Source organism: Bombina bombina, chromosome 4, assembly GCF_027579735.1.
Source record: "Bombina bombina isolate aBomBom1 chromosome 4, aBomBom1.pri, whole genome shotgun sequence".
NCBI classification, from domain to species: Eukaryota; Metazoa; Chordata; class Amphibia; order Anura; family Bombinatoridae; genus Bombina; species Bombina bombina.
This window is the reverse complement of record NC_069502.1, coordinates 1,225,121,875-1,225,148,928: the sequence shown is the minus strand read 5'-3', so window position 1 is coordinate 1,225,148,928 and position 27,054 is coordinate 1,225,121,875. Positions and strand designations below refer to the sequence as shown.

At 43.0% G+C, this 27,054-nt stretch overlaps 1 protein-coding gene across 1 annotated transcript in view; it reads right to left on the bottom strand.

Annotated features, from left to right (window-relative positions):
* The window catches only part of XPO5 (exportin 5), a 630,805-nt gene that overhangs the window by 429,076 nt on the left and 174,675 nt on the right, over nt 1-27,054 (bottom strand). Inside the window, exon 12 of the mRNA XM_053712755.1 lies at nt 25,043-25,136. Coding sequence (XP_053568730.1) covers nt 25,043-25,136 — 94 coding nt within the window. The remainder of the gene's footprint in view (nt 1-25,042; nt 25,137-27,054) is intronic.

Here is a 27,054-nt window from a genome sequence, read left to right as displayed (position 1 = left end):
TAACACTAGGTACTCACCCTATACCCCTCACACATACAGCCTGACACTAGATACTCACCCTATACCGCTCACACATACAGCCTGATACTAGGTACTCACCCTATACCCCTCACACATACAGCCTGACACTAGCTACTCACCCTATACCCCTCACACATACAGCCTGACACTAGATACTCACCCTATACCCCTCACACATACAGCCTGACACTAGGCACTCACCCTATACCCCTCACATATACAGCCTGACACTAGATACTCACCCTATACCCCTCACACATACAGCCTGACACTAGGCACTCACCCTATACCCCTCACACATACAGCCTGACACTAGGTACTCACCCTATACCCCTCACACATACAGCCTGATACTAGGTACTCACCCTATACCCCTCACACATACAGCCTTACACTAGGCACTCACCCTATACCCCTCACACATACAGCCTGATACTAGGTACTCACCCTATACCCCTCACACATACAGCCTGATACTAGGTACTCACCCTATACCCCTCACACATACAGCCTGAAACTAGGTACTCACCCTATACCCCTCACACATACAGCCTAACACTAGCTACTCACCCTATACCCCTCACACATACAGCCTAACACTAGCTACTCACCCTATACCGCTCACACATACAGCCTGATACTATGTACTCACCCTATACCCCTCACACATACAGCCTAACACTAGGTACTCACCCTATACCCCTCACACATACAGCCTAACACTAGCTACTCACCATATACCCCTCACACATACAGCCTAACACTAGCTACTCACCCTATACCCCTCACGCATACAGCCTGATACTAGGTACTCACCCTATACCCCTCACACATACAGCCTGACACTAGGTACTCCCCCCTATACCCCTCACACATACAGCCTGATATTAGGTACTCACCCTATACCCCTCACGCATACAGCCTGACACTAGGTACTCACCCTATACCCCCTAACACATACAGCCTGACACTAGATACTCACCCTATACCGCTCACACATACAGCCTGACACTAGGTACTCACCCTATACCCCTCACACATACAGCCTGACACTAGGTACTCACCCTATACCCCTCACGCATACAGCCTGACACTAGGTACTCACCCTATACCCCTCACACATACAGCCTGATATTAGGTACTCACCCTATACCCCCTCACGCATACAGCCTAACACTAGGTACTCACCCTATACCCCTCACACATACAGCCTGACACTAGCTACTCACCCTATACCCCTCACACATACAGCCTGACACTAGATACTCACCCTATACCCCTCACACATACAGCCTGACACTAGGCACTCACCCTATACCCCTCACACATACAGCCTGACACTAGATACTCACCCTATACCCCTCACACATACAGCCTGACACTAGGCACTCACCCTATACCCCTCACACATACAGCCTGACACTAGCTACTCACCCTATACCCCCTCACACATACAGCCTGACACTAGATACTCACCCTATACCCCTCACACATACAGCCTGATACTAGGTACTCACCCTATACCCCTCACACATACAGCCTGACACTAGGCACCCACCCTATACCCCTCACACATACAGCCTGATACTAGGTACTCACCCTATACCCCTCACACATACAGCCTGACACTAGATACTCACCCTATACCCCTCACACATACAGCCTGACACTAGGTACTCACCCTATACCCCTCACACATACAGCCTGACACTAGGTACTCACCCTATACCCCTCACACATACAGCCTGATACTAGGTACTCACCCTATACCCCTCACACATACAGCCTAATACTAGGCACTCACCCTATACCCCTCACACATACAGCCTGATACACTAGGTACTCACCCTATACCCCTCACACATACAGTCTGACACTAGGTACTCACCCTATACCCCTCACACATACAGCCTGACACTAGGCACTCACCCTATACCCCTCACACATACAGCCTGACACTAGCTACTCACCCTATACCCCTCACACATACAGCCTGACACTAGGTACTCACCCTATACCCCTCACACATACAGCCTGACACTAGCTACTCACCCTATACCCCTCACACATACAGCCTGACACTAGGTACTCACCCTATACCCCTCACACATACAGCCTGATACTAGGTACTCACCCTATACCCCTCACACATACAGCCTGATATTAGGTACTCACCCTATACCCCTCACACATACAGCCTGATACACTAGGTACTCACTCTATACCCCTCACACATACAGCCTGACACTAGGTACTCACCCTATATCCCTCACACATACAGCCTGACACTAGCTACTCACCCTATACCCCTCACACATACAGCCTGACACTAGGTACTCACCCTATATCCCTCACACATACAACCTGACACTAGCTACTCACCCTATATCCCTCACACATACAGCCTGACACTAGGTACTCACCCTATACCCCTCACACATACAGCCTGATACTAGGTACTCACCCTATACCCCTCACACATACAGCCTGACACTAGGTACTCACCCTATACCCCTCACACATACAGCCTGACACTAGGTACTCACCCTATACCCCTCACACATACAGCCTGATATTAGGTACTCACCCTATACCCCTCACGCATACAGCCTAACACTAGGTACTCACCCTATACCCCTCACACATACAGCCTGACACTAGATACTCACCCTATACCGCTCACACATACAGCCTGAGACTAGGTACTCACCCTATACCCCTCACACATACAGCCTGACACTAGCTACTCACCCTATACCCCTCACACATACAGCCTGACACTAGATACTCACCCTATACCCCTCACACATACAGCCTGACACTAGGCACTCACCCTATACCCCTCACATATACAGCCTGACACTAGATACTCACCCTATACCCCTCACACATACAGCCTGACACTAGGCACTCACCCTATACCCCTCACACATACAGCCTGACACTAGATACTCACCCTATACCCCTCACACATACAGCCTGATACTAGGTACTCACCCTATACCCCTCACACATACAGCCTTACACTAGGCACTCACCCTATACCCCTCACACATACAGCCTGATACTAGGTACTCACCCTATACCCCTCACACATACAGCCTGATACTAGGTACTCACCCTATACCCCTCACACATACAGCCTGATACTAGGTACTCACCCTATACCCCTCACACATACAGCCTGACACTAGCTACTCACCCTATATCCCTCACACATACAGCCTGACACTAGCTACTCACCCTATACCCCTCACACATACAGCCTGACACTAGGTACTCACCCTATACCCCTCACACATACAGCCTGATACTAGGCACTCACCCTATACCCCTCACACATACAGCCTGATACTAGGTACTCAACCTATACCCCTCACACATACAGCATGACACTAGCTACTCACCCTATATCCCTCACACATACAGCCTGACACTAGGTACTCACCCTATACCCCTCACACATACAGCCTGACACTGTGCTCCAACTCATCCTTGCCAAATACTGCCCTAGAGCAGAAAACAAGACACACACCAACATGTAACCAATCTATCATATTACAAAGCTGCACTTATCAGATGGACATAGACTCAGCACATTCATGGCGACAGCGCACCAAGCAGGGGATGACTATAGACAAGCGAGTTAAAAGTCACTCAGAGATATACAGCAAGTTCTAAATGCTTAGCAGGAATCCCATCATCTCTTCTCTTCTGGTTCTCTCCTTGCGCTCAGTACTTGACTTTATTCCTATTTGCTCATTTGGTTCACAAAGGACGCTCTATGCACCAACCATGTGGAGCAGAAATGTCTCACCATGCAGCTTCAAGCCTTAAGGGTTTTACCCGTCAAGTTACATAGCCCCAAGCTCTTCACTACCCTACAGGGGGGCATCTTGCTCTGCACTCCTCCCACAAACCCCTTTCATCATAATTTACTCCGATTATCACATTTTCTTTATTCTCTTGATATCTTTATTTAAAATGCAAGAATGTAAGTTTAGATGCCGGCCCATTTTTGGTGAACAACCTGGCTTGTCCTTGCTGATTGGTGGATAAATTCATCCACCAATAAAAAAGTGCTGTCCAGAGTCTGAACCAAGAAAAAAGTTTAGATGCCTTTTTCAAATAAAAATATCAAGAGAACAAAGAAAAATTGATAATAGGAGTAAATTAGAAAGTTGTTAAAAATTGCTGTTCTATCTGAATCACAAGAGAAAAAATGTGGGTTCAGTGTCCCTTTAAGAAAATGTGAGGATTTCCTATACTCCAAATACATTTAGACTCTCATAAAAACCAGGCTTTCTTGACCACAGCAGAGAACTTTGTCTTTGAAGAGATAACTTGTTCCTTCATACGAGTCAGGACAGGAGTTTTATTCAAACATTTGAAATGTGCTGAAAAAAAACCCCACAGGTCTCAAAGCTCTCAGCATACTTGTCAAACATCCCTAATTTAAGAAAAGCAAACACATTATGCTTGCCAGATCATTTCCTTTTGTACAGGGAGAGTCCAAAGCTGCATTCCTTGCTTATGGGAAATACTAAACCTGGCCACCAGGAGGAGGCAAAGTCACCCCAGCCAAAGGCTTAAATACCTCCCCTCATTTTCCTAATCCCCCAGTCATTCTGCCGAGGGAACAAGGAACAGTAGGAGCAATATCAGGGTAAAAATGTGCCAGAACAACAAGTTAAAATTTAGGGCCGCCCATTGGAGAACACGGGCAGGAGCTGTGGACTCTCCCTGTACAGAAGGAAAGGAAATTATCTGGTAAGCATGATTTATGTTTTCCTTCTTAATACAGGGAGATTCCACAGCTGCATTCCTTATTTATGGGAAATTATACAAACCCTCTAGAGGACACTGAATGCTAACGGGAGGGCAAAGAGGAGAGGCGGCCCCCATCTGAGGGCACCACAGCCTGCAAAAACCCTTTCTCCCGAAGGCTGCTTCAACAGAAGCAGAAACTTGTTAAAACATTTTGGAAAAAGAATGTAAAGAAGACCAGGTAGCCGCCCTACAAATCTGATCCATAGAGGCCTTAATTTAGAAGACCCAGGAGGACGACACTGCTCTCGTTGAATGAGCCGTAATCCTCTGAGGAGGCTTGTGTCCCGCTGTCTCATATGCCAAGCGGATGATACTCCCCAACTAACAGATAAGGAAGTTGAAAATGCCTACTGACCCTTATGCTTCCCAGATAGATAACAAACAGAGAAAAAAAAATCTGTCTATTCCTATGTAGCCTGAAGATAGAACTTCAAGGCACGAATCCATAGTATGTAGTAAACTATCCTTCGAGTAAGAAGGAATAGGACATACGATAGGAACCACAATTTCTTGATTGATGTTGTGATTTGACACAACCTTAGGAGGAAATTCTAACTAGGTTAGTAGAACAGCCTTATAAGTGTGGAACCCCAGATAAGGAGGGTCGCATTGCAAGGCCGCAATCTCAGAGACTTCTGCACTCAGAAGGAATATTTAGATAGAAAGGAATCTTCCAAGATAACAACTTAATGTCAACCTCATGCATAGGTTCAAACATAGACTGATGCAAAACCTTAAGAACAAGATCTAAGCTCCAAGGAGGAGCATCAGCTCAACACACCGGCCTGATCGAAGTCAGAGCCCTAACAAAAAAAAACTGTAGCGAGCCTCTTGTGCAGTAAAACAGACAGGGCCCAAACTGTCCCAACAAGGAACTAGCTAAGAGGCCCTTTTCCAGATCATCCTGGAGGAAGGAAGAATCCTGGAAGACTTGAATAGTGTGCAAGGACAAACAACGCTCTTCATCAAAGGAGGTCCTCCACATCTTATGATAAATGACAAGGAACCGGTTTACGCGCTTGAAAGAGAGGACCGTAACCTCTCAGAAAACCCTCTCTAGATTAAGACTAAGCATCAATATCCACGCAGTCCGCCTCAGAGAAATAAGATTGATGAAGCAAAGGGGCCTTGTTCCATCAGATCTCTGCAACAAGGTAACCTACATGGAGGGGAAGACTACATCCCCACTAAACCGCAAACCACGATCTTCGCGGCCGCGACGGAGCAATCAGTATCACCGACACCTGCTCCTGCTATGTTCAAGCCGCCACTCGAGGGAGGAGTGATATGGCCGACAGGGAAAAATTCTATTGAACCTCCAAGGCACCGCTAATGCATCCATTAGCTCCGCCTGAGGATCCCTGAACCACAACCCATCTGTGGGTAACTTTGTATTGAGACGGGACGTCCTGAGACTTTCATCCGGCATCCCGTTCCAGATCCAAATATCCGAAAACACCTCGGATGGAGACCTTATCCCCAGATAAAGGGAATGTCATATAGAGAAAGATCCATCCCAGATGACCATACCCGGAGAGTGGGTCGCTGACAGCGAGCAGTAACGAACCCGAGATACTACCCTCATTGCTAGGGAGTCTCTCGTTCCCCTCAGATGGAGATCTAAGCCACCGAGAGTAAGATAGACTAGAATCTATAAACTGGGATTAACCCAGTAGGCTAAACCCTCAGAGCAGAAAAATTGCCTGAAGATCCATAAAGTTAATAAGGAGGTAAACCTCCTGAGTCCACGGGCCCCATGCCCTCTTGGCATGCCCTCACCATCCTGACGGACCTACGACCGAAGTCAAAATCGCCCCGGATGACTTTAAGAAAGATGTCCCTCAGGAAAAAAAACACTAGAGAGCGATCCTCTCAACCAGTAGTCCAGGTAAATCTGTTAATACAGATTAAAAACAGTGCTGCTCCACTGCCTCAGCATAAACCGAGCCTCGAATGAGATGGGACCTGGCAAAAGAAATGAAGTCCAAGACAAATAATCACCACCAAACACAGAGCCAGCAATGGCCCTAAGGAGGTCTGGAGGGCACTGTCAGGGTTTTCTCCCTGTTGTGTTTGCCATGTGCTGCTAGCAGCCATTTCACTCACCTCTCTTCCTGACTATGGTGCCTTGTGGGGGATGCTGCTCATTTCCTGCACTTCCTTTTATGGCCAGACTGGTGTGCATCATCCATGTGAGACTGGATGCAGTCTCAGAATTGTGATGTCATCACTTATTATTTAAAGGGCCTCTGTTCAGTATGCTTTGCCTTTGTGTTGTCTCAGACCTGTTTGTGAGAGTTCCTGTGTATTACCTGGCTGCCTGACGTCCTTCCTGGTTCCTGATCCCTGGCTTGTTCCTGACTCTGCTGTTTCCTTGTTCCTGATTCTGGCTCGTCTGACTATTTGCTTTGGCTCCTGACTCGGCTCGTCTGACTACCAGCTCTGGTTTTGACTCCTGGCTTGTTATTTGACTTGTGGACTTTTTATTATTTTTTGCTATTAATAAAGGTGTCATTATTTTTGCACTTCTCATCTCAGTCTGATTCCTGGCACCCTGACAGGCACGACCTGATGAAGCTAATTCCTAACTTCACAAGTCTGATAGAAATGTCTTCATGTATATGAAGACTAAAATAGCATCCAGGAATCCACCCTGGTGCTTTACAGCTATTTAGCTATTCTTCCATCCCTGAGGATCAAGGAAGACAGATTAACTCCCTAATGGTCTTCCATCAGACGAGACAATGACAAATAAACCAGAATTGTCTAGACAAGGGAAACTACCGCCAGATCTGGGTTCAGGCAACTACTAAAGAATCCCTAGACTCCTAAAAAGCTCTAGAAGCAGTAGCGAGACCAAAATGGAGGAGCAAAGTATTGGAAGTGCTAGTCCAGCAACGTCAACCTTAGGAACCGGAAATGTTCCCTGAGGAGAAATGAGAAGGTATGATATCCTTCCTCTATAATGGTCATGCACTGCTCTTCCCATACCAAGGGTAGAGTGGCCCTTTTAGTCTCCCTCTGGAACGAGGAGACATGATAAGTATGCTTAAGTACAAAAACAAATGTGATGGTGCACAAAAAAAGATAAAAGACCCAGGTTATCACGTTGGTCATGCTCAGCAGGTGAACCTCAGAAAGAAAATAGAACACATATAGTGAAGTCCTGTTATGTGAAATTTACAGCAGAACCTAGAAAGGTAATCACATTGTCTAGAGCTTCAAAATCAAGCTCTAGATATATAGGCACAGGAAGCTCCTAATAGGAAGCAATGCAAAGAAGGATGTTACAGCTCCCAAGGATGAATCAGAAGTGATTAAAAACAAGTCACAATGCATATACAATGAGACTGTCCCAATCACAGACTACATTGGAAAAAAGATTAAACTTCTTGCGCTATAAATCCAACAGCAAGGACCAGCACCACAGATGGATACTAGTTCCCTACAAACTAGCAAAAGGAATATTGAAGTGAAAAAACAAGTACTGTGGGCGCCTTAAAGGGCAGGTCAAAAAAATATATGAGTTGATTATGTCCTAATACATATGAAGATTTTTTTAAAAAAAATCTTTCAACAAATGATAGGTAAATGATCAAGAAAAAAAAAAAAATCAACAGCCAATTGAAATGAATGTTAAAATATAATTTAATTAGACTTTACTAAATGTATTAAAAAAGTTGTAAGCGAAATAATTCATACAATGAGATAAATATAAAAAGGCAATACTAAATGTACATAAATAAATGCATAAAAACTTGTTTATATAAAATGAGTAATTCTCTGTAAGTGACCTATCTATGTAGAGAGAAGACCTCTAAAGACACTTCAGAATACTTAACCTCTGCTGCAGACAGGGTTAAGGAAGCAAAAAAACAGTACTAATGAGAGAAAACGAATCCTGGTTATTTAAGCAAAATAACAATGAGCTGCAACAATGATGCTCAATTCAATTTCAAAGTTTTAGGATTGGTGTAAAACGGCAATCCTGCGCAGGTTATAGCCGTGAAGAAATAGTACCTTAATTTGTTCAGGAGCTCCAAGTGTTTTTGTAATCCAGTGTAGCAGTTATACCGCCAGCATGAAACAGCTCTGGGAACCCTCTGTGTGTGATGGGAAGAAAGCCGCCAAGCTCCTCTACCCTACAAACTCTGGAATTCCACCCTCAGCTGTGTGATGTCCGTTTGTTGCTTCAGTGTTTTCTGGAGTACGGTGTCCTTAGTGAGCCACAATAGTGTAAAGAAAGTAGTTCCGGCAACGTTTCAGCTCTTAGCAGAGCCTTTGTCAAGCCTACTACTGTCACAGACTACTACAAGCAAAAGACTGTGTGTATCACAATGTCCAATGATTGCTCTGTTAGTCCGGTAAGGAACAAGGCTCCGCCCCTTTGTGACGTCACTACTCCAATGTACGTTTCACCAATCGCAGCTTGGCTTTTTTGATCCTTGGCTCATTGATCCTTGAAACCGCAGAGTAGCGGAACTAAATTAAATCTTTCCCTCAAGCAGAAGGGAAGATTAGATTCAGAAGTCACATCTGTCAGAGCGATTCAAGGCCTGAACAGAGTAAACCTGAAACCCTAGCTTTGGGCTAGTAATCTGCGAAAGTCACAGATAAAATAGTTATAAGCTCAAAGGCCTTGATTGATTCCCTCAATATTTTTGAGAGAGAATTGAGACAGAGATGCATCAATAGGAAGTCTCCAGAAACTGTGACGTTAGTCGTCAGTAAATAAATATACCTTGTGATAAAACATCTTCATAAAAAACATAATTTATGTAAGAACTTACCTGATAAATTCATTTCTTTCATATTGGCAAGAGTCCATGAGCTAGTGACGTATGGGATATACAATCCTACCAGGAGGGGCAAAGTTTCCCAAACTTCAAAATGCCTATAAATACACCCCTCTCCACACCCACAATTCAGTTTAACGAATAGCCAAGTAGTGGGGTGATAAAATAAGAAGTAAAAATAGCATACAAAAAGAGGAACTGGAAATATAATTGTGCTTTTATACAAAAAAATCATAACCACCATAAAAAGGGATATGTCTCATAGACTCTTGCCAATATGAAAGAAATTAATTTATCAGATAATAAATTATGTTTTCTTTTAAGTAATTGGCAAGAGTCAATGAGATAGAAATACCCAAGATGTGGAAATCCACAGAAGAGTCACTAGAGAGGGAGGGATAAAAAAAAAATCAGCTATTTCCGCTGGGAAAAATAAATCCATACAAAAAAATAAGTCTTTCTTATAAATTTCAAGAAAAAACTTAAATCATAAGCAGAAGAATCAAACTGAGACAGCTGCCTGAAGAACTTTTCTACCAAAGACTGCTTCAGAAGAAGCATATACATCACAATAGTAAAATTTAGTAAATGTATACAAAGAAGACCAAGTGGCTGCTTTGCAAATATGATCAACCGAAGCTTCATTCTTAAAAGCACAAAAAGTGGCACTGATCTAGTAGAATGAGCTGTAATTCTCTGAGGCGGAGACTGTCCCGCCTCCAAATAAGCCTTGTGAATCAAAAGCTTTAACCAAGATGCCAAAGAAATGGCAGAGGCTTTCTGACCTTTCCTAAGACCAGAAAAAAACAACAAATAGACTAGAATTCTTTCTGAAATCCTTAGTAGCTTCGACATAGTATTTCAAAGCTCTAACAACATCCAAAGAATGTAAAGATTTTTCAAGAGTATTCTTAGGATTAGGACACAAAGAAGGAACAATTTCCCTACTAATGTTCGAATTCACCACCTTAGGAAGAAATTTAAATGGAGTCCGTAAAAAAGCTTTATCCTGACAGAAAATCAGAAAAGGAGACCCACAAGAGAGAACAGACAATTCAGAAACTCTTCTAGCTGAAGAGATTGCCAAAAGGAACAACACTTTCCAAGAAAGTAGTTTAATATCCAAAGAATGCATAGGCTCAAAAGGAGGAACCTGTAAAGCTTTCAGAACCAAGTTAAGACTCCAAGGAGGAGAGATTGATTTAATAACAAGCTTGATACGAACCAAAGCATGAACAAAACCATGAACATCAGGACGTTTAGCAATCTTTCTATGAAATAAAACAGAAAGAGCAGAGATTTGTCCCTTCAAAATACTTGCAGACAAACCTTTATTCAAACCATCCTGAAGAAACTGTACAATTCTAGGAATTCTAAAAGAATGGCAAGAAAATTTATTAGAAGAACACCATGAAATATAGGTTTTCCAAACCCGATAATAAATCTTCCTTGAAACAGACTTACGAGCCTGTAACACAGTATTAATCACTGAGTCAGAGAAACCTCTATGACTAAGCACTAGGCGTTCAACTTCCATACCTTAAAATTGAGCGATTTGAGATCCTGATGAAAAAACGGCCCTTGAGACAGAAGGTCTGGTCTTAAAGGAAGTGGCCAAGGTTGGCAACTTGATATTCGGACAAGATCCGCAAACCAAAATCTGTGAGGCCATGCTGGTGCTATCAGAAACACATGTGATTGTTCCATTATGATCTTGGAGATCACCCTTGGAAGAAGAACTAGAGGCGGAAAAATGTAAGCAGGTTGGTAAAACCAAGGAACTGCGAACGCATCCACCATCTCTGCCTGAGGATCCCTGGACCTGGAAAGGTACCTGGGAAGCTTCTTCTTTAGATGGGAAGCCATCAGATCTATTTTGGGAAGACCTCACATCTGTACAATCTGACAAAATACATCTGGATGGAGAGACCACTCCCCTGGATGTAAAGACTGATGGCTGAGATAATCCGCTTCCCAATTGTCTACACCTGGGATATGCATCGCAGAAATTAGACAGGAATTGGAAATAAGCCCAAGAAAGTATCTGAGATACTTCTTTCATCGCTAAAGGACTGCGAGCCCCACCCTGATTGACATATGCCACAGTTGTGATATTGTCTGTCTGAAAACGAGTTCTAAAATATTGATTGGTAACCTCGCCTCTTGAGGATTTCAAACTCTTTGTTCTGTCAGAGACCCCCAGACAGCTACCCAACCTGTGAGACTTGCATCTGTTGAGAAAGTCATGGATACTGAATCTATCTGGAAACCTAAAAAGGTAATCCTTATCTGAGGAATCAAGAAACTCTTTGGTAAATTGATCCTCCAACCATGTCTTTGAAGAAACACTACAAGTTGATTTGTGTGAGATTCTGCTAAATGAAAAGATTGAACCAGTACCAAGATATCGTCCAAATAAGGAAACACTGCAATACCCTGCTTTCTGATCACAGATAGAAGGGCACCGAGAACCTTCAAAAAGATTCCTGGAGCTGTTGCTAGGCCAAATGGAAGAGCAACAAATTGGTAATGCTTGTCTAGAAAAGAGAATCTCAGAAACCGATAGTGGTCTGGATGAATCGGATGTGAAGATATGCATCCTGTAAGTCTATTATGGACATGTAATGACCTTGCTGAACAAAAGGCAGAACAGTCCTTATAGTCACCATCTTGAAAGTTGGGACCCTTACAAACTGATTCAAAAACTTCAGATCCAGAACTGATCTGAATGAATTTTCCTTCTTCGGGACAATTAAAAGATTTGAATAAAAACCGAGACCCTGTTCCAGAAGTGGAACTGGTACAATTACCCCTGAAAGCTCCAGATCTAAAACACACTTTAGAAATGCCTGAGCTTTAACAGGATTTGTTGTAACGTGAGAGAAAAAAACCTTCTCACAGGAGGTCTTATTCTGAAATCTATTCAATACTCCTGAGAGACAATATTCTGAATCCAATGATTCTGAACAGAACCTGCCCAAACGTCTTAAAATAATTTCAATCTGCCCCCCACCAGTAGAACTGGATTGAGGGCTTCACCTTAATGCAGTCTTGGGGGCTGGCTTTGGCTTCTTATAAGGCTTGGATATATTCCAACTCGAAGATGGCTTCTAATTGGAGCCAGAGTCCTTAGGGGAAGGAGTGGTTTTCTGATCTCTATTCTGACGAATGAAACGAAACCGATTAGAACCTTTAGATTTTATCTTGGGGCAAAAAAAAAAAACTCCCTTCCCCCCCGTAATAGTGGAAATAATAGAATCCAACAGAGAACCAAATAAATTATTACTCTGGAATGATAGAGATAGTAACCTAGATTTAGATACCATGTCAGCATTCCATGATTTGAGCCATAAAGCTCTTCTAGCTAAAATAGCCAAAGACATAGATTTAACATCAATATTGATGATATAAAAAATAGCAACACAGATAAAATTATTAGCATGTTGAAGCAAACGAACAATGCTATGCAAATCAGAATCTTTTTCCCATTGTGCTAAGCTATCTAAACAAAAAGTTGATGCAGCCACATCATCATCCATAGAAATGGCAAGTCTGAGAATATAGCCAAAATGTAAATAAGCTTTCCTTAGATAAGATTCAATTTTCCTATCTAAAGGATCCTTAAAAGAAGTACTATCTTCCATAGGAATAGTAGTACGCTTGGAAAGAGTAGAAATAGCCCCATCAACCTTAGGGACTTTTCCCCAAAACTCTAATTTAGCCACTGGCAAAGATACAACCTTTTAAACCTTGAAGAAGGAACAAAAGAAGTACTAGGCTTAGACCATTCCTTAAAAATCACATCAGAAATAGCATCAGGAATAGGGAAAACCTCAGGAGTAATCACAGGAGGTTTATAGACAGAATTTAAACGTTTACTGGATTTGTTATCAAGAGGACCAGACTCCTCAATAGCCAAAGTAATCAACACTTCTATCAACAAAGAACGAATATACTCAATCTTAAAAAGATAAGTTGATTTATCAATGTCAATGTCTGAAGTCGGATCTTCTGAGTCAGAGAGATCCTCATCAGAGGTGGATATATCAGTATGTTATCGGACATTACAAAATTCATCAGTTTTATGAGAAGTTTTAAAAGACATTTTAAGTTTATTAGAAGGCGGAATAGCAGACATAGCCTTCTGTATTGCATCAGCAACATAATTATTCATATCAACAGGGATATCATGTACTTTAGATGTTGAAGGAACAACAGATACTGTACTAGCACTAATAGAAACTTTTTCGGCATGTAAAAGCTTCTGACAACTGTTACATACTACAGCTGGAGATATAATCTCCACTAGCTTACAACAGATACACTTAGCTTTGGTAGAACTGTGTTCAGGCAGCATTATTTCCACATATAGCAGTTTCAGGAATGGGAAAAAAATGCAAATGCAAAAATTGGCAAAAAAGCAAATAGCATAGCCCTCTGAGCATAAAGAAGTCAAGGAGCATATAGGAAGTGATGTAAAATAAAAATAATTTTTTTTGGCGCCAAGTATGACGCACAAAGCAAAAGGAAGTATAAATTTTTTTTGGCGCTAACAAACATCCGGAAATGATGCAACTTGCGTCATCACAGACACCTTCATGCCAAACAACCTGGCGTCAACTAAGACGCAGGAAATTACGAACTTGCATCACAGGCGCACATTCACGCCAACAAATTCTCGCACCAAGAATACGCAATAAATAACAGCATTTTGCACTCTCGCAAGCCTAATTTGAACGCAAAATTTAACAGAAAAACAAGTCAAATTGGAAACAAGACTATACCCCAGGTAAGACAAAAACTTCCTAAAACATGATTCCCATACTGAAACTGCCAGGGGAAAAACACAGACCTGACTCATGGCAAATATAAGTAAATACATATATTTAGAACTTTATATAAATACATGAAGCGCCAACCATAGCTGAGTGTGTCTTAAATAATGATACATACTTACCGAAAGACACCCATCCACATATAGCAGATAGCCAAACCAGTACTGAAAACTATCAGCAGAGGTAATGGTAGAGTATATCGTCGATCTGAAAAGGGAGGTAGGAGATTAATCTCTACGACCGATAACAGAGAACCCTTCAAAAGATTTTCCATAAGAAAAACCATAAAAATCTATAGTTGATACTCTCATCACATCCCTATGACAAACACTGTACTCTGAGAGGAATCAGGCTTCAGAATGCTTAGAAGCGCTTATCATAGAAGAAATTATAAAAATCAAGCACAAACTTACTTCACCACCTCCATAGGAGGCAACGTTTGTAAAACTGAATTGTGGGTGTGGTGGGAGGTGTATTCATAGGCATTTTGAGGTAGGGAAACTTTGTCCCTCCTGGTAGGATTGTATATCCCATACGTCACTAGCTCATGGACTCTTGCCAATTACATGAAAGAAAAGGAAATTTATTCCTTTTACGATACGATGAGTCCACGGATTTCATCCTTACTTGTGGGATATCACCTCCTGGTCAGCAGGAGGAGGCAAAGAGCAACACAGCAGAGCTTTAACTATAGCTCCTCCCTTCCCTCCCACTCCAGTCATTCGACCAAAGTTAGGAAGTGAAAGGAGAAGTGAAAGGAAAAGCCAAGGTGCAGAGGTGACTGAAGTTTAACAAAAATAAAGACCTGTCTTATAAAAACAGGGTGGGCCGTGGACTCATCGTATCGTAAAAGAAACAAATTTATCAGGTAAGAATAAATTTCCTTTTCTTTTACAAGATATGACGAGTCTACAGATTTCATCCTTACTTGTGGGATACCAATACCAAAGCTATAGGACACGGATGAAAGGGAGGGACAAGACAGGAACCTAAACGGAAGGCACCACTGATTGAAGAACCTTTCTTCCAAAAACAGCCTCAGACGAAGCAAAAGCATCAAATTTGGAAAAAGTATGAAGAGATGACCAAGTCGCAGCCTTGCAAATCTGTTCTACAGAAGTACCGTTTTTATATGCCCATGAGGAAGCCACAGCCCTAGTAGAATGAGCCATAATTCTTTCAGGAGGCTGCTGTCCAGCAGTCTCATATGCCAGGCGGATGAGACTCTTCAGCCAAAAAGAAAGAGAGGTAGCCTTAGCTTTCTGACCCCTACGCTATCCAGAAAAAACAATGAATAATGAAGATGATTGACGGAAATCCTTAGTCGCCTGCAAGTAAAACTTCAAGGCACAGACCATGTCCAAGTTATACAACAGACGCTCCTTCTCAGAAGGAGGATTAGGACATAAAGGAGGAACAACAATTTCCTGATTAATATTCTTATTTGAAACAACCTTAGGAAGGAACCCAGGTTTGGTACATAAAACCACCATATCAGAATGAAAGATAAGATAAGGCGAGTCACATAGCAGTGCTGAAAGCTCAAACTCTACGAGCAGAAGAAATTGCAACCAAAAACAAAACTTTCCAAGATAACAACTTAATATTTATGGAATGCATGGGTTCAAACGGAACCCCTTGAAGAACAATAAGAACTAAATTCAAACTCCTTTCTGGAAGACCCCAGATTTGAACAATCTGAAGAAACACCTCTGGGTGAAGAGACCATTCGCCTGGATGTAACGTCTGGCGACTGAGATAATCCGCTTCCCAATTGTCTATACCTGGGATGTGAACCGCAGAAATTAGACAGGAGCTGGATTCCGCCCGAGCAAGTATCCGAGATACTTCTTTCATAGCCAGAGGACTGTGAGTCCCCCCTTGATGATTGACATATGCCATGGTTGTGACATTGTCCGTCTGAAAACAAATTAACGATTCTCTCTTCAGAAGAGGCCACGACTGAAGAGCTCTGAAAATCGCACGGAGTTCCAAAATGTTGATGGGTAATCTCACCTCCTGAGATTCCCAAACCCCTTGCACTGTCAGAGACCCCCATACAGCTCCCCAACCTGTCAGACTCGCAACTGTTGAAATCACAGTCCAGGTTGGAGGAAAAAAAGAAGCTCTTTGAACTAAACGATGGTGATCTGTCCACCACGTCAGAGAGTGTCGAACAATCGGATTTAAAGATATTAACTGTGATATCTTTGTATAATCCCTGCACCACTGGTTCAGCATACAAAGCTGAAGAGGTCGCATGTGAAAACGAGCAAAGGGGATCGCGTCCGATGCAGCAGTCATAAGACCTAGAATTTCCATGCATAAGGCTACCGAAGGGAATGATTGAGACTGAAGGTTTCGACAAGCTGAAACCAATTTCAGACGTCTCTTGTCCGTCAGAGACAAAGTCATGGACACTGAATCTATTTGGAAACCTAAAAAGGTTACCCTTGTCTGAGGAATCAATGAACTCTTTGGTAAATTGATCCTCCAACCATGTTCTTGAAGAAATGACACAAGTCGATTCGTATGAAATTCTGCTAAATGTGAAGACTGAGCAAGTACCAAGATATCGTCCAAATAAGGAAATACCACAATACCCTGTTCTCTGATTACAGATAGCAGGGCACCGAGAACCTTTGAAAAAATCCTTGGAGCTGTTGCTAGGCCGAACGGCAGAGCCACAAATTGGTAATGCTTGTCTAGAAAAGAGAATCTCAGAAACTGATAGTGATCTGGATGAATCGGAATATGCAGATATGCATCCTGTAAATCTATTGTGGACATATAATGCCCCTGCTGAACAAAAGGCAGAATAGTCCTTATAGTTACCATTTTGAATGTTGGTATCCTTACATAACGATTCAATATTTTTAAATCCAGAACTGGTCTGAAGGAATTCTCCTTCTTTGGTACAATGAATAGATTGGAGTAAAACCCCAGACCCTGTTCCAGAACTGGAACTGGCACAATTACTCCAGCCAACTCTAGATCTGAAACACATTTCAGAAATGCCTGAGCCTTCACTGGATTTATTGGAATGCGAGAAAGAAAAAATATTCTTGCAGGAGGCCTTACCTTGAAACCTATTCTGTACCCTTGTGAAACAATGTTCTGAATCCAAAGACTGTGAATCGAATTGATCCAAATTTCTTTGAAAAATCGTAATCTGCCCCCCTACCAGCTGTGCTGGAATGAGGGCCGCACCTTCATGTGGACTTGGGAGCTGGCTTTTGCTTTCTAAAAGTCTTGGATTTATTCCAGACTGGAGATGGTTTCCAAACAGAAACTGTTCCTTTAGGGGAAGGATCAGGCTTCTGTTCCTTATTCTGACGAAAGGAACGAAAACGATTAGCAGCCCTATATTTACCTTTAGATTTTTTATCCTGAGGTAAAAAAGTTCCTTTCCCCCCAGTAACAGTTGAAATAATAGAATCCAACTGGGAACCAAACAATTTATTACCTTGAAAAGAAAGGGAAAGCAAAGTTGACTTAGAAGACATATCTGCATTCCAAGTTTTAAGCCATAAAGCTCTTCTAGCTAAAATAGCTAAAGACATATACCTGACATCAACTCTAATGATATCAAAGATGGCATCACAAATAAAGTTATTAGCATGTTGAAGAAGTTTAACAATGCTATGAGTATTATGATCTGACACTTGTTGTGCCAAAGCCTCCAACCAAAAAGTGGAAGCTGCCGCAACATCAGCCAAAGAAATAGCAGGCCTAAGAAGATTACCTGAACATAAATAAGCTTTCCTTAGAAAGGAATCAATTTTCCTATCTAAAGGATCCTTAAAGGAAGTACTATCTGCCGTAGGAATAGTAGTACGTTTAGCGAGAGTAGAGATAGCCCCATCAACTTTAGGGATTTTGTCCCAAAACTCTAATCTGTCAGATGGCACAGGATACAATTTCTTAAACCTTTTAGAAGGAGTAAATGAATTACCCAGATTATTCCATTCCCTAGAAATTACTTCAGAAATAGCATCAGGGACAGGAAAAACTTTCGGAATAACTGTAGGAGGTTTAAAAACAGAATTTATGCTTACCTGATAAATTACTTTCTCCAACGGTGTGTCCGGTCCACGGCGTCATCCTTACTTGTGGGATATCTCTTCCCCAACAGGAAATGGCAAAGAGTCCCAGCAAAGCTGGCCATATAGTCCCTCCTAGGCTCCGCCCACCCCAGTCATTCGACCGACGGACAGGAGGAAATATATATAGGAGAAACCATATGGTACCGTGGTGACTGTAGTTAGAGAAAATAATTCATCAGACCTGATTAACCCCTTAATGACCACAATGTTCCCTGTATGTCACTGGTCCTTAAGGGTTTTTTCAGGACATAATAGCACAAGTCTAGCAAGAACACGCTATTAATGCACTCCCTCCAGCAGGTTTTGTGGAATAGATCAGTCTCAACGCTGGTGTCAAGACCGCGCTATAAAACAATCAAGTCCCAAAAAAGGCCAATGACATACAGGGTATGTCGCTGGTCCTTAAGGGGTTAAAAAACCAGGGCGGGCCGTGGACCGGACACACCGTTGGAGAAAGTAATTTATCAGGTAAGCATAAATTCTGTTTTCTCCAACATTGGTGTGTCCGGTCCACGGCGTCATCCTTACTTGTGGGAACCAATACCAAAGCTTTAGGACACGGATGAAGGGAGGGAGCAAATCAGGTTACCTAAACGGAAGGCACCACAGCTTGCAAAACCTTTCTCCCAAAAATAGCCTCCGAAGAAGCAAAAGTATCAAATTTGTAAAATTTGGCAAAAGTGTGCAGTGAAGACCAAGTCGCTGCCTTACATATCTGGTCAACAGAAGCCTCGTTCTTGAAGGCACATGTGGAAGCCACAGCCCAAGTGGAGTGAGCTGTGATTCTTTCAGGAGGCTGCCGTCCGGCAGTCTCTTAAGTCAATCGGATGATGCTTTTAAGCCAAAAGGAAAGAGAGGTAGAAGTCGCTTTTTGACCTCTCCTTTTACCAGAATAAACAACAAACAAGGAAGATGTTTGTCTGAAATCTTTTGTAGCCTCTAAATAGAATTTTAGAGCACGGACTACGTCCAAATTGTGTAACAAACGTTCCTTCTTTGAAACTGGATTCGGACATAAAGAAGGTACAACTATCTCCTGGTTAATATTTTTGTTAGAAACAACCTTAGGAAGAAAACCAGGCTTAGTACGCAAAACCACCTTATCTGCATGGAACACCAGATAGGGCGGAGAACACTGCAGAGCAGAAAACTCTGAAACTCTTCTAGCAGAAGAAATTGCAACCAAAAACAAAACTTTCCAAGATAGTAACTTAATATCTATGGAATGTAAAGGTTCAAACGGAACCCCTTGAAGAACTGAAAGAACTAGATTTAGACTCCAGCTACATTTAAACACCAAAAAACTCTTAACCATCTCCGTGGAGATGTTGCCTGTGCAACGGCAAAGAGAATGACTGGGGTGGGCAGAGCCTAGGAGGGACTATATGGCCAGCTTTGCTGGGACTCTTTGCCATTTCCTGTTGGGGAAGAGATATCCCACAAGTAAGGATGACGCCGTGGACCGGACACACCAATGTTGGAGAAAACCGAATTTAAACGCTTAGTAGATTTAGTATCAAGAGGACTAGATTCCTCCATCTCTAATGCGATTAAAACTTCTTTAAGTAAAGAACGAATAAATTCCATTTTAAATAAATATGAAGATTTATCAGTGTCAATATCTGAGACAGAATACTCTGAACCAGAAAAATCATCATCAGAAACAGACAAATCAGAATGATGATGTTCATTTAAAAATTCATCTGAAAAATGTGAAGTTTTAAAAGACCTTTTACGTTTACTGGAAGGAGGAATAACAGACATAGCCTTCCTAATAGATTTAGAAACAAAATCTCTTATATTAACAGGAATATCCTGAGTATTAGATGTTGATGGAACAGCAACAGGTAATGGTATATTACTAATGGAAATACTATCTGCATTAGCAAGCTTATCATGACATTCATCACAAACTACAGCCGGAGGGACAGATACCACAAGTTTACAGCAGATACACTTAACTTTGGTGGAACCAGCATCAGGCAGCGTTTTTCCAGAAGTAGCTTCTGATCCAGGGTCAATCTGAGACATCTTGCAATATGTAAGAGAAAAAACAACATATAAAGCAAAATCTATCAAATTCCTTAAAAGGCAGTTTCAGGAATGGGAAAAAAATGCCAATGAACAAGCCTCTAGCAACCAGAAGCAAATGAAAAATGAGACTTAAATAATGTGAGAAAAAAGGTGGAGACAAAAATGACGCCCACATCTTTTGGCGCCAAAAAAGCCGCCCACATTATTGGCGGCCAAATGCTTTTGGCGCCAAGAATGACGCCACATCCGGTGACGCCGACATTTTTGGCGCAAAACGTCAAAAAAATTACGAAAACACGAACAACTTCCGGCGACAAGTATGACGCCGGAAATGACAAAGAAATTTTTTGCGCCAAAAAAGTCCGCGCCAAGAATGACGCAATAAAATGAAGCATTTTCAGCCCCCGTGAGCCTAACAGCCCACAGGGAAAAAAGTCAATTTTTAAGGTAAGAAAAAATGTCTTACTTCATATGCATTATCCCAAATAATGAAACTGACTGTCTGAAATAAGGAATATTGATCATCCTGAATCAAGGCAAATAAATATTATATATATATATTTATAACTTTATATAAAAGTGCCCAACCATAGCTTACTTACCCCAGGACACTCATCTACATGTAGTAGAAAGCCAAACCAGTACTGAAACGAGAATCAGTAGAGGTAATGGTATATAAGAGTATATCGTCGATCTGAAAAGGGAGGTAAGAGATGAATCTCTACGACCGATAACAGAGAACCTATGAAATAGATCCCGTAGAAGGAGACCATTGAATTCAAATAGGCAATACTCTCTTCACATCCCTCTGACATTCACTGCACACTGAGAGGAAAACCGGCTCCAGCCTGCTGCGAAGCGCATATCAACGTAGAATCTAGCAGAAACTTACTTCACCACCTCCATGATAGGCAAAGTTTGTAAAACTGATTTGTGGGTGTGGTGAGGGGTGTATTTATAGGCATTTTGAGGTTTGGGAAACTTTGCCCCTCCTGGTAGGAATGTATATCCCATACGTCACTAGCTCATGGACTCTTGCTTATTACATGAAAGAAATATATTTTAACAATGAAAATGACCCCTGCACCTCGCCACAGCTCTGCTGTGGCGCCTACCTGCCATCAGGGTACTGAAAATTGACTCGACAACAATCTGGTGACTGGAAAACAACTTTAGGCCCCACCGGAGCTAATGCCTGCTGCCTTCTTAGTGAGTGAAAACTGCGCATCTGAGTGCGCGAAATAGGCCCCCGCCCATCATGGACGTCGTCTCAACAGTCTGCCTAACCACATGGGAAGCGGTTTGAAAAAGAAAAGCCATGTGGTCCCCTGTACATATAATCCTCTAACAAATAACTGCAGCCCTACTGACCTTAAATATTAAATATATACATGTCAAGCTGCCTCTCCCAGTGTCAAACCCCAATACAGATATGCAAACCGTAAAAGCAATATGTATAAAACACAGGAATTTCAGTAACAACCTCAGTGATCTATTGCTTACCCCTTCCCTTGCAGGGAAAAATGTCAGCCAGTTCTGATATAACAAGTCTCCTCAGAAATAAAAGATTAAACATACCTAAATGCTGCTTGTAGCATGACACCTTTCTCCACACTGAAGATTTCTCTTGCACTACCTTCAGAAGTTCTGTGGGAACCAAAATGGATCTTAGATACGTCTGCTAAGATCATCAACCTCAGGGCAGAAAAAAATTATTCATTCCATTTCTCCCTGAGGAAAATAGTACTCACCGGTACCATTTAAAATAAAAAACTTCTTGATTGAAGAATCTAAACTAACACCTCACTTTACCTCTTCCTATCACTAACACAGGCAAAGAGAATGACTGGGTTGGGAGGGAAGGGAGGAGCTATATATACAGCTCTGCTGTGGTGCTCTTTGCCTCTTCCTGTTAGCAGGAGGATAAATCCCACAAGTAAGGATGAAATCTGTGGACTCGTCATATCTTAGTAAAAGAAAAGTGTTAGCCAAGTAGGGATGGGTGACGAAAACAACCCCCCTATAGAGCCTGGAACCGGGAATCTTAAAAAGTTAATAGGCGAAAGAGAATCGGATCTCCATCCTTCCCCACTTGCCTTAATCAAATTCGCCATCTGATTTAGGGCTCGGAGACTCGACTGGCAGATCAATACTAGGAATCTCTAATATCGCCCAAACCTCTCTTAGAAGGAAGCACAGGCGTGCTACTCTAAAAGCGAAATCCTCCTCTGCCAGAGGAATAGAAGCAGCAGGCTCCAACCCAGAAGGTTCGTACTATGAAGCCTCAGAGAGAACCACATTCTCAGATGATTGATCGGATACAACCGTCAATATGCATGATGCTCCCTGGGCAGGAGTGCATGGATTAAACCTTTGCTTACGCCAAGCAGCACGAGGCAAAGCGGCCAAGGTCGCAGACATCGCCATACGGAACTACGCAGTAGCGTCAGGTGAAAAAAGGCCCCCTCCAGGTGGAGGATTAGTGGTGCAAGGGGAAGCTGCATGTGTAGGATCAGAAGAGTGTAGAGGACACACCTCACAGGACGAAGAGACCTCAGAGGCGTAAGGCTCAGCAACATCTAACATCTCAACATTAGTTGATGAAAACACCTTGTTGCGGCATATGGAACATAATTGAGAGGGCTGGACTACTCGGGCCTCCTCACAATATACATAGGTATCGAATTCTGTCGTAGAGGGATCGCCCTCTAAAAAAAAAATCAGAATCTTCCATTACTAGGTAACCTTATTTAAATCAAAGGTAACAACCGGCACCTATGCACCCAATGGCTGGGGCACTCACCACCTCCTATGACCCAGATCGTATAGAGAAAACTCGCTTCTCTCCGTAGTCACTCGGTCAGGAATAGGAAATGGAAACCGTGACCACTCCCGGTCACACGGTGTGCAATGTAGGACCGCCCCTGCTAAAGAAAAAGCGCGCCAAGCTTAATAAAACTGCGCAGCTCTCAAAGTAAAAGAGCAACCTGTATGTTCCATATCAGCCTATGAGCCCAAAACATCTCACACATAAAAATCAGCATAAATCACAAACATATATGTTCAACAAACCCTTGATTCGATAAAGGAGTCAAACTGTGACCCTGTCTTCTAGTGTTAACATATGTGTAAAAATTAAATGATCTTACCGGAATCTATGCCATGGGACAGAAACACGGTGCTTGAAGTGTGACAGACTGTAGCATCGCTTCTGACATGGACTTGAGAGATGAAAAGCAGGCAGCAGCAAAACTCATCAACACTGATTGCTTAGGAGATGTTAATATGAGTCTGGATTGTTTCGCAGAAAGACTCGGTCTGCATCTCCAGACTAACTTTCATCCATGCTCTCACTGAGAAGCTGACAAGGCTACTTAAAACCCCAGTCCCATCTCGAAGAGTACTACCCTCCATAAGAGACTACTCCGTAATCTTCTGACACTTCTCTTCCAACCTCCTGTGACGAAAGGCAAAGAATGACTGGGGGGGATGAGGCAAGTGGGGGAGGTATTTAAGCCTTTGGCTGGCGTGTCTTTGCCTCCTCCTGGTGGCCAGGTTCAGTATTTCTCACAAGTAAGGAATGCAGCTGTGGACTCTCCCTGTATTAAGAAGGAAAGAGTTGTTCTTTTCCATCTCATAAGTCTTCAACAAGGTCCTTAGAAGAGTTCCTGTATACTGTGTGCCAGCACAGAATCCTATATATGGATTCCCATACACAGAAGACATACTCTGTGGCTCTGCCCTACATGCTCGTGCTGTAAGTAACGGTGTGTTATCTGGCTCCCTCTATTAGGATAACTAGTCTTGATCTAGACTCATCTCCTGTGAGATTTACACCCTCAATCAAATCAACATTTTGCATTGTCTACAGCGCCTTAGTGAAGATGGGGGTTCAGCATACTTTTGAAGAACATCTATTGGACTACATCTATTGGACTACATCTATTGGACTACATCTATTGGACTACATCTATTGGACTACATCTATTGGACTACATCTATTGGACTATTGGTTACATCAACAGAAATACATGCACGTTTCTCTTATTTGACTTTCAATGGGCCTGTCTCTCACACACCATATTATTTTTTACAATGCTAGATCTTATTAAAAGCTTGTTTTTTTTCTTATTCTGTTTCATTGTGAAGTTATGGCACCTTTTGTCCCAAGACCTACAAGCCTTGCTATACAATTAATCAAATTACTTGGGTACAGACCCAAATTAACTGACCAATTAATTTAGCTTTCATCACCAGCTTCAGATGCTTTCACTTTAAACATGAAGTGAGGGATTTTACATTATACAGTATATAAATGGTTCTCAGCTTCTCAAAATCACCCTAAATTAAAAACAACATTTCTCTCTACTTATAAATGACGTCTGAAAAGCAACATTAGTACTACAGAAAATGTGCTCACTAATGCAGAAAAAGGAACTGAAGTCCTCATCACTGTCAAAGTCAATGCGTGAATATATACAACTTGGGCTGTCGTTTTTCGAGGGGAATCCCACCTATTAAAGAACAGGAGATAATTCATAACACAATCTTATAACATAAAAACTTTAATGATGATATCTTATTAAAACATAAATATTAATAATCACATTATAAAAAAACAAAACAAAATTTATTCTTACCTGATAAATTCATTTCTTTCTTCACCTAGCCACCAGAAGGAGGCAAAGACACCCTACAACAGAGTTTCAAGTATCCCTCATACTTCCCCTTCCTTCCTAGAATTGTATATAGCTGAGGATAGGGCGAAGTATGAAAGACAATAGGAAACAGAGATGCAAAATTGGACTGCCGCCACCAGAGGAAAAAAAAAAAAACTGGTTCTGCCACTTAGGAGAGAGGTCGGCTACCTCCTCTCCCTGGAAACCGCTGTTGCTGGGCAAAGAGGTCAGCTACCTCCTCTCCCTGGAAACCGCTCTGCCACTGGGGAGAGAGGTTGGCTACCTCCTCTCCCTGGAAACAGCTCTGCAGTTGGGAAGGGAGGTTGGCTACCTCCTATCCCTGGAACTGGCCCTGCTGCTGAGGAGAGAGGTCGGCTACCTCCTCTCCCTGGAAACCGCTGTTGCTGGGGAAAGAGGTCAGCTACCTCCTCTCCCTGGAAACCGCTCTGCCACTGGGGATAGAGGTTGGCTACCTCCTCTCCCTGGAAACAGCTCTGCAGTTGGGAAGGGAGGTTGGCTACCTCCTATCCCTGGAACTGGCCCTGCTGCTGAGGAGAGAGGTCGGCCACCTCCTCTCCCTGGAAACCGTTGTTGCTGGGGAAAGAGGTCAGCTACCTCCTCTCCCTGGAAACCGCTCTGCCACTGGGGATAGAGGTTGACTACCTCCTCTCCCTGGAAACAGCTCTGCAGTTGGGAAGGGAGGTTGGCTAACTCCTATCCCTGGAACTGGCCCTGCTGCTGAGGAGAGAGGTCGGCTACATCCTCTCCCTGGAAACCGATCTGCCGCTGGGGAGAGAGGTCAGCTACCTCCTCTCCCTGGAACTGGCCCTGCTGCTGGGGAGAAAGGTCAGCTACCTCCTCTCCCTGGAACTGACTCTGCTGCTGTGATGAGAGGTCGGCTACCTCCTCACCCTGGAATCCCGGAGCTGCTGCACGTGCTGGGCAGAGGCCAGCGGCGCTCTGTCCTGTTGCCATCTCTTCTGCTGGAGACTCACCGGTCTATCCCTCCTCAGAGGAAAAGTCTATTAAATTTTCAATCTCTGGAGCCTGTGGCTGTGTAGAGAAAGACTACCTCTCTCCCTGGGACTCCAGAGATATCACAGGTGCTGGGCAGAGGGCATTGGTGCTCTGCCCTGTTGCCAGCGCTTCTGCTGGTGTGGCAAGCTCAGGGCCAGGCTGCTGATTGTGGTCTAGCAGCTCATGGTAGCTCATTACCGGTTGCCACTCCTCTGAGGAAAAGTCCAATAAATCCATGATCGCTGCACCATAGCCCTCTGCAGGCTCGGAGGCATGCTGCTGAACAAGATCTAACAGCCTTTTATATGCCTTTTCTAGCTCCCATTCGTGGGCAGCTAGGTAATCAAGATCATCTCTCATCCCTGGTACTTCTGTAAGGTTCAGCCTCAGCTCTCGGTGTTCCATTATGCCCTCCTGACGAAACTTTGCCATACTCCCGCAGTGGGAGTCCTGTGTGAGACTTTTAAATAGCAATCCAGGGCCGCCGAAGCCATAGCCCTCTGTAGGAACATCCGTCTCCATCTCCGGACACACCTGGGCCGCATATCACCGCAGTGCTAAGTACCCTTCCAATTCGGCACCCACTCCTTCCGGGTCTGCTTTCCCAGGAATGGCATTCTTACATCCATCTGTAGTGAGAATTGCTGCTCTGGAGTAGGAAGTGACTTCCTCTGGTAGTCCTGTTCGAACTGGAGAGCCTCGCACCATCCTTCCAGGCCAGTTCACCCTCTGCCAA